At 49.5% G+C, this 8,594-nt stretch overlaps 1 protein-coding gene across 1 annotated transcript; it reads right to left on the minus strand.

Moving 5' to 3' along the window:
- Positions 1 to 490: 490 nt before the first annotated feature.
- Positions 491 to 4,748, minus strand: LOC100902393 (MFS-type transporter SLC18B1-like). Its single transcript, XM_003739370.1, has 13 exons — positions 4,737 to 4,748; positions 3,719 to 3,898; positions 3,069 to 3,167; positions 2,860 to 2,936; positions 2,585 to 2,732; positions 2,248 to 2,316; positions 2,078 to 2,179; positions 1,682 to 1,825; positions 1,447 to 1,545; positions 1,208 to 1,299; positions 955 to 1,050; positions 694 to 865; positions 491 to 610 (listed from the first exon to the last, which is right to left on the minus strand). Exons 1-13 carry the CDS (start codon positions 4,746 to 4,748, stop codon positions 491 to 493), a joined length of 1,410 nt encoding a protein of 469 aa, XP_003739418.1.
- Positions 4,749 to 8,594: the final 3,846 nt, after the last annotated feature.

Below are 8,594 nucleotides of genomic sequence, written 5' to 3' on the forward strand. Positions count from 1 at the left end.
GACCGAAGCATCGACCTATTCTGATGCAAAGTATGCTCATTAGATTCGGGGAACAATTCCTTCCCAGAAAGATTGGGCATTCTCAAGGGTGTAGGGAAATTCAGATCCAAAGCTCGCCTTGAGCTTCGAGCTGATCCTTATAAAGGCTGCCGTCACCTATCCAGACCCTGGCACCGCATGGAGCGGTGATCCCCGCAAGAGACATCGAATCAGAAACGCATCTTCCTTTATTCATACCGGAGAGGGGAACTCTTCCCCATTCAGTCGAACATTTAGGGAACAACTTTCATCGCATGCATTTTCCCCAGTTCTGGACTGGAAGTTCATATAAGAGCCCATCGTCAACGTCACAGGTGCGTATACTCCGATTCGAATGAATGAATATCGCTGGTGGTATCCGAGGATTCGATACCCCGCGAAGTGGCGTACTCAAGAATGTATGCACAGGGCGTTTACTAATTACACAGCGCTTTGGGAGGGCGTTTTTCAATCAGGCCTGAGAGACTCTCCGTGCCTGGCCCAGATCAAAACTCATTCCTCGTATGCCGACCGGCTTCAGGATCTCAGGCTTTAGAACGTCGAAAACGTAGTAAATTGTCAAGGGGACCGTCTGCAATGGAAATGCTCTGTCTCACTGAGGGATTCCCTCCCCAATCTATGAGCTCGTGCATAACGGGTTCCTCACGCACTTACCACGGAGAGCACCGTTCCCGCCATCACAAGGGTCCCCACTTTGTAGCCCATGGTGTCCATGGCGACTCCCCCGAAAATCGGTCCGGCGAAAGAGCCGAAGAAAAAAGCCGTCGATACTAGGCCCGCTACCAGAGCGTAGGTTCGATCATTGTCGGGAAATCCGAGGTTATCCCTGTGGAGCGGTAGCAATCGGCCTTGAGAAACTCCTGAGCCGAGCGAAACTATTCAGCAGATCATTGACGATGGGACAGAGGGACTTACACAGAGTGTCGCAAGAAATGGATGTACGCGCAGTTGAAAATGCCTCCGTGACCGATTCCGATCAGAGCTTGTCCCAAGATGATGAGCCTCACGCTACTGTATCGGGGCGAAGGCGAAACGTGACGTGGGAACGAAGTCAATCATATTTGGAGGGAAACCCCGGTCCGGAACCGATCGACATCAGGTGAATATTCATTTTCGGAAGGGTTGAGGAATGAAGGAATAAAAAATACGAATCTCTCGGGCTACTTACGTTTTTATCGGGATGAAGGGTAGCGGTCCCAACAGACACATGCCTACCACGTGGCACAGAGCTCCGCTGATGACCATAACCCGGCAGTCTCGCTAGAATGAATTGTATCCCTCGAACGGTTCTTTGCCTGATTTTTGCATTGTCTTAGATACCCGTCGATCGATGAAGTATCGGCCTAACATTTGCGATTACGGAGAGCCGGAAAAGCGAAGCAATCAGGTGTTCGAGAGTCAACTCACGATTATTTTGCACAAGAAGCCGGATATGAAACTGAAGATAGCGTAGAAAACGCCGTACGTGGTATAGACGACCGAGGCCATGACCGTGGAGAGACCGAACTGAATTCAAAAGCGAAATCAATCATATCGAGAGAAAATCCAAGAGACTCTAAATCAGTTTCGACCTTAACGAATCCGACTCGTCCATGATAAAGAAAACAAACTCGATGAGAATTACGGCTTTCCCGGCACGTACCGGTTTGACGTATAACGCCAGAGTTGTGACATTGAATCCGTTAGCGGTGCAGGCAGCAGCCACGATGAGCAAACTCCACAGAGCGCGCGGATCTCTCAAGATAGTTCCCATTCCGCTGCGAGCTTCATCTTTGTCAGCGCAGATCTGGTGATAGCGGGTGGGGGGGGGGGGTATTCGGCGAGGATTGCTCATTGTTAGTGATCTCGGGAAAATTTCTCTTGGATAATTCGCGTCCTCTATCAATTGACGAAATATCTTCGAATCCGATAGTCATCCGTTCTCCGGACGGAGAGACTCTCGATTTTCATCTACCGTTCCGATCACTCATCAATCATATTTCATATTTATCGTCGTTATTCCGTATCCCGGGCGAGGATACACCGGAGAATGACCCACCGTGATTTTTGTAGCCCATTTCGGTAAGAGCATGTAGGAGACACCCGCGAAAAATATTGTGACGATCCCCAAAGTCATCAAGGGTAGGTAATAGCCTCCGATCTGAAACGAGATTATTCATTTTTATCCGGGCACATACGCATATATTCTTCCTCTGGACACGCTCTGACCTTGTACAGGAGTTCACCTATCGCGGGTCCGAGCATCACGCCGAGACCGAACAAGGTCTCGACGAGGGGCTGGAAGAAAATCAATCAATCCGTGAGTCATTACGCGCCGATTCTCAGCTCTCCTGACGCTTGAACGACGAGCCATTCTACAAGCGCTTCAGAAGTTCGAGGGAGAGTTTTTCACCAGGCAATTTCTATAGCCTGATTATGCAGCTCTTTCGAGCCCCGCAGAGACAGCTTTTTCACAAAGTTTCCTAGTGCTTTCAGACGAGAAGAGTCCACCGGAAATAGAACGCAGGACGGAAAAGATTTCACAGGAGACTGGGTCTCTACTCACAATGAGAATGCAAATATCGTCAGGGAACTCGGTGGAAATCAATGTATAATAACATGTCAGCGACATCGAATATCCGAGGGCTTCTACGGCGCGGATCGCAGTTGTGCTCAAGAAGAAGATGGCCGGGCTCTTGAGGAAGGTCGTCGGACTGAAAACCCGCGCTTTAGTTGGAGCCTACCTTGATATGCCGACGAAAAAATGAGCGCCCTGCATTCCTGCAGAACTTGCCGGCAGAACTGCTCGACTCTAGAGATGTAGGTGCGAAACGCTCTCACATCATGAGGCAAATGAAGATCCCGTCCAATAGTAGTCCTTGAATCAGCATATTCTTCGTCGAGCCGTCTTTCGATAACTGGAATGAAGTGAGCGAAAGGAAGGCTGAGGATGTGCTCTTCTCAGGAGCAAACTCTATTTTGTTCGCCAATCGTGCCCATTTGGGCGGCACTCCGCCGCTGACGGCGGAGGTTTCTGATTCGGAACTCACTATCTTTCCGATGATCGGGCTCGAGATGAAACCGATGAAGGGGTAAACCGAAAATACGATCCCGATCTCCGTCACATCGTTCCCCCGAGATTGAGCGACCTGGGCGCATAGTTGAATAAAGAGTCAGATATCTCGATCGATGTATCAGCGAGCAGCGATGATCTTCTGAGAGTATCCACACAGATATCGGGAGCACGAAAGGGTCTTCGCCGAGTTTACGAATGGGCTTCGAGGACGGCAGTGTCTGACATCATCAGAGCTCATGCGTTGAGTTCCAACGTCAGAATCGACTAGCTACCGCTCTGTGTGCCATGAGGAGACCCGGACGTTCGCTGGGTTGACCGTTTGGCGTGCTCATCCAGGAGGGAGTCCCACGGTCAGACCCGGACACTCTATGGGCTCAATCGGCTGAAGCTTGAACATTCACGGCGCAATGAGCCGCGAGTGACAGACCTCGGGGTCGGCTTCGCCGATTCCAAGGCGGCTTCCGAGCCGGCAACATAATTCAAGTACTTCCCTCCGGAACTTTCCTCCGTCGCTGCCGCGGTGGGGATATACACTTCTAGCAATCAGACGTTCGGGAAAGAAAGGGGAAGAGGAACGGGCAGTGATTAGTTTTGCATTTAAACGCGTCAGATAGTCTCACTTACTCCTGGGAAGAATGGTTGAAGTACGGTCAGTGACGCACACTGAATCATGCACCCAAGCATGCAGACAAAAGCCGCCGCCAATTTATCTCGACTGAGGCTTTTGCCGTCGTCGTACACATCGATGCTATCCTCGGACTTCTCCTCTAGCTGCTTCTTCGCAGGTATGAGACTCGATCGGCGCTGTAAAAGACATCGATTCAATAAAAAATGGAGGATCGATAACCATTCATACCACGGTTGGTGTGCTCGTCCTGCGATTAGGAACGGTCGAGGATTTATTTCCCTCTACTCAAAAAAGACGTTGGAGCATTCGGGAGTTGTCTCCGAGTGCCCTCTCATAGGCTCCTTCGTCACCGTGTCCGTCCGTGCTGTCGCCTCGATCGAGACTCGAGAAGTTTGACTTTGTTCCGTGGCCGGAATAACCTTTCGTTCCGGATCTTTCCGAGAGTTCCCAAGCGCCATCATTGAAATTTGAGCAACTGTACGTCTAATTGGATCACCGACACGAACACCCCGTTCTGCACGTTCACTGCGTTGATTCGTCTTGCGTGAATGAGACGGCAGTCGCAAAAAGAACGAGTGATGATATATCAACGAGGAGCTCGATGAGCGAGGGCTCCTGAACATTTCGAATTAGTTACTCAAACTAAAAAACCGTGTTCCGCGATTCACCGAGACTCCTGGTCTGCACGTGAGGCTTGTCTCGTTAGTGATGCGTGGTACGAAATGAATGCTCGCAGTCTGGTTTGTGTTCAGTGAACTCATTGAGAACGAGTTCAAACTAGAGTTCCATATTGAAGCAGTCGATTTTCCAAACTCCAAAAGGATGCCTCAAAGGAAGTTCTCGATGCTGAAGAGGCGGGCTCAGAAGTCCCAACAGGCTCGAGCTTGCTCCGTATCGACCGACTCGGAGGAGCGATGAGAATCAAGCATCGTTCCCGCGATCGCAGATACCAGGGGCGCAAACGACGAAACCTGAAAGGATGTGAGCACTCGCCGATGCTCCTCCGGGACTCACCAGTGTTGCCATAACTCGGCATCAAATTCAAACACAGTAATCCAGTCGTGAGCTTTTGAACGTGCGTCCAAACTCACGTTGAGGCAAAGTGCGTGGTAAATGCTCGAAAGATTCGCTCTCCGCCTCTTGCGGACCTCCTACGAGAGAATGTTCTTAGTGGATGACGTGCTGTTCGGATCGCATGAATCACTATTTGTCTCCTGATCTCCACTTCAGCAGCCCATGGATGTCTTTATTTGTGGGAAACTTTTCAGCGGAGAGCGTAACTTTCCGAAAACACAGTCCTTCTAACTCCTTCCAAATCATCGATCGACCTCCCCAGTCCTCTTTGAGGTAGAAATCTACTTCCAGTCGAGCTCACAGCACTCGATGGATATCATTTTGTTACTTTGACGGAGCACCGAGATTCACGATCCCACCGATCAATGAGGCTCTGGTACTCATGACTTCATGACTCATGACAATTAAGGTGAGGATAGTAGCGAAAGGTCCATCTGCACAAAAGGCGCGAAGGATGAGGATCTCTTCAGGGGGGGAGTGATGTTTTGTATGAACAGTCTGTTCTAAGATTTTCCCTCTGCCCTAAACGATCCCGATCTACTGCGTTCGATGTCAATGGGAAGTGTCGACGCCAAGCAAGAAAACTTCCGGAAAGTTACCACGCATGCGCCTCGCTGAAGGCTGCTCGGACACGAATAGCCTCGAGACACGGACGCGGTGCCCGACTGGAAACTTTGACCTCTCTGGCGCTCCGGGATCGCATTGTACTGCAAGGATTTGAGATCATTGGGCCAACAAATAGGCCGCAGTGGCCCCGATTCAACACATCCGTGGGAATAAACATTCTTGACCCCCAAAACATTCAATATCGAGTCCTAAGCTGCCTCCACAATTCCTGCACTCTCGACCGAATCGATGTGGTGGAGGGGGCGTTGCTGCGGGAAATCTCACCGAATTCTACCGTTCGCTCTGACGAAATTTCGGCACCTGAGCGACGGGAGGGTGACGAGCTCTGGTATCCGACCACATCAACTCGAGCTGCTACTTCGATTCTGTCTTGTGGGCGGAAAAGCTCGTTTCAGACACCCTCGCAGTGACCTCGACTATACGCTTCTCCTTCTTAATAATTGGACACAATGAGCGACGGAGTCAACCAGGGCAAGCCCGTCAGTAAGAACACGAGAGCAAAATTATTTTCAATGACGTATTCGAGATCAATTACCAAGGTGGTGGTACTATACCCTAAATTCTTCCCAGTATACTCTACTGCCTTATTCTTATTTGTGTCTCCAGAGCTATCATCTTAAGAGCATCATGACGATAGAAAGGCCGTCCGACCTCCACAGGAACAAATATATCTCCCAACTCATTATCACGGCTCCTGTCTGCTGCTGAGTTCTTCCGCTAGTGGTCGAGCTCGATCGCGATAAAAGACATCTCCGTTCCATGATTTCAACCCTTCCTGAACGCGCGGGCCTGAGGAGATCAGATCACTCCATCCGCGAGGTGTCGACATTTCTCGAAAGTTGGAGGACGCTTTGATCGATTGCGCCGAAGCTCACCGTCGAGTTTCAATCGGGCATATGGACATCGAATGCCCAGAACCTGCTAATACTTACGGGCTCGTCCTGCGCTATTCGATGGATCGAGTTCCGATCTAGTTCGTCGCACCGTCCCTGGCACTCTAGAGCCTCAGGGAGTTCCGAGACCGTCTGGCCCAGGAGGCTGGAGGCATCCGATGCGGTGAGCTAGAGCTTGCTCAACTTTCGTTATATCGACAATTGCACAACGTTTTCCATGATTCTGTGGAGAGGCTTCTGTCGCAATTCGGAGCTCCCTCACCTTGATCGACGTCTCTGAGGAATATCAGGGGCAATAGGATCATTGAAAATGAGCGAGTTTTATTGATTCATCATTATTTCTCGAAGTTAACACGCCTGTTTCAGAAGAACTTTCGATCAGATGTCCTCGCGTGATCGGACTTGCTCATCGCGTATTCAGCGATGTGATCTTCTCATACCTCTCAATCGATCGGAACCGACCAGCCTTTACAATGCTTCGGAAATATTGGCTATCCCGATCGAACACCGAAGTACAATGAGACAGTTACGGTCACTTATTGGATGATAATAGTTTTCGCAAATAGTCGTTTCGACCCTTTCATGATTCCGAATCGTATCGGAAGGCTTCAGTAGCGTCATCTCGATAGCATTCGATTTCCTCTTCTCCGGTCGCGAAAAAGGTGAGGCGATGACCCAGCGAAACTCTAGAATTCGGGGCAGTAGATTCGATAGGGTTTGATGTTGTTTGTTTGTTTGTTTTTCCTGTTTTACGGTGCTTCCGCTTTTGAGCTTCACCTCGGTCAAGCATCATCATCACAGCCTATATTGATATTAAAGTTCGTTTTTTGTGTTCGTCTCTCTCTCCTAATTCTCCTTCAAGCTGCGATTTGTACAGCAACCAGTCAGTCAGAGGTTACGGGCTCTCCTCTCGGAAGCGTCGGCCCCCCGCTATTCGAAAAGTTCTGTCGAACTCGCCCCTACCGTAAATGAAAGGTTCAGACTATATGAACGACGATGACGACACATTGCTAAGCTCATTTATAGGTTCTTCGGAACCGCCGTGTTGTAAATGGTAACTGTGTGTGTACGTGTGTATATATTTCAGTCATGTTTGTATGAATGTATATAGATAGATTTTCATTCCACTATCAGATATATATTAATAATTTAATATATATCTTTCTCATACCGCCGTTTGACTACGACTAATACGTTTATGCATTTTCCGGATTTTCTCCTCTTGAAAGTGATACATAGCGGACTCGAAGCCCTCCGTGACTTTCGACGACCGTTCCTGTACGAATTCACAAGGGTAAAAAACTTGAACCTTCTCATCTTCCCGTTGAATCGAGTGACTGCAAAGTTTCCGAATTCTTTTGAGAACAGGGCGATACTCCGTTCCTCAATTCAGAGAAGACCCAGAATAGACGGAATGGGTTTGATACTCGAGCGCGCTGTATGTCGCACAGCTCCTCTGTATGGATATGGCACATTTCGGAGCTAGAAAAATTCGCACAGGGCTTAGCAAGATTCCATCTCGCACGAGGAAGGCCTCGTGGACTAATGGTTACAGTTAATGCCAATCGTAGCTGTGCTCGACTCATCTCTCGTTCGCCTTGTCCGACAGCCTCGTCCCCCACATTCCTCACACAATGATGACTGACTATAAATGGTCGGAATACCCTCTTTCTCCTCTCGTCATGATCCGCGTCTGCGATTTCTAGATCCTGCGAGTTTTCGCCTACTCGTGAATTTCCATGTCCATTCTCAGGTGGCGCGCAGGCGCGATTTTACGATCCTGGTGAAATCGAATTTCGGCATCGGCAACCTCCTCCCTTGCCTTTGTTTTATTTTGTCTCGGAGCGCGGAGTTTCTTTGCTCTCCCCGTCTCGTCTGCTGGCAGCAGACGAGGGTGCGCTCCCATTTCGTCTGAAGAAAATTTCCACGAGTAATCACGCTATCATCGTGCTTTGTCGCTCCGAAATTTGTGGAATGCGGACTCAGACAATTCCTTGGTTCCGTTTCATTTCGTTTGCTCCGAACATCCACCTAGAGAGCAAACGACAACGAGGGCGAGGACGACAACAAAACAAGAAGATGACGACGGGGAAGAAGAATCGAGAAGACGGGACGCGGAAATCAATTCCAAATAATTTACTTTTTCTTGAAAGTCATGTAGTCGACCAATTCGACCTGCACAGACCCCCGAACTCACAGGACGGAGCATTTCTTTCGAACCTAGGGCGTCTATGCCGTTTGAAGCCGAAAGGGGGCTGGAGGGCCGGGTCGTAGCTCG

The sequence above is a fragment of the Galendromus occidentalis genome, unplaced genomic scaffold, assembly GCF_000255335.2.
Source record: "Galendromus occidentalis unplaced genomic scaffold, Mocc_1.1 scf7180000076500, whole genome shotgun sequence".
In the NCBI taxonomy this organism is placed as follows: Eukaryota; Metazoa; Arthropoda; class Arachnida; order Mesostigmata; family Phytoseiidae; genus Galendromus; species Galendromus occidentalis.

Excerpts from the sequence above, each read along its gene's own strand:
- LOC100902393 (XM_003739370.1), bottom strand. Across the intron at positions 2,317-2,584 it reads ACGATATTTGCATTCTCATT|CCCCTCGTCGAGACCTTGTT; the intron begins GTGAGTAGAGAC and ends ATTTTCTTCCAG. Across the intron at positions 1,300-1,446 it reads GCTTCTTGTGCAAAATAATC|CGAGACTGCCGGGTTATGGT; the intron begins GTGAGTTGACTC and ends AATTCATTCTAG.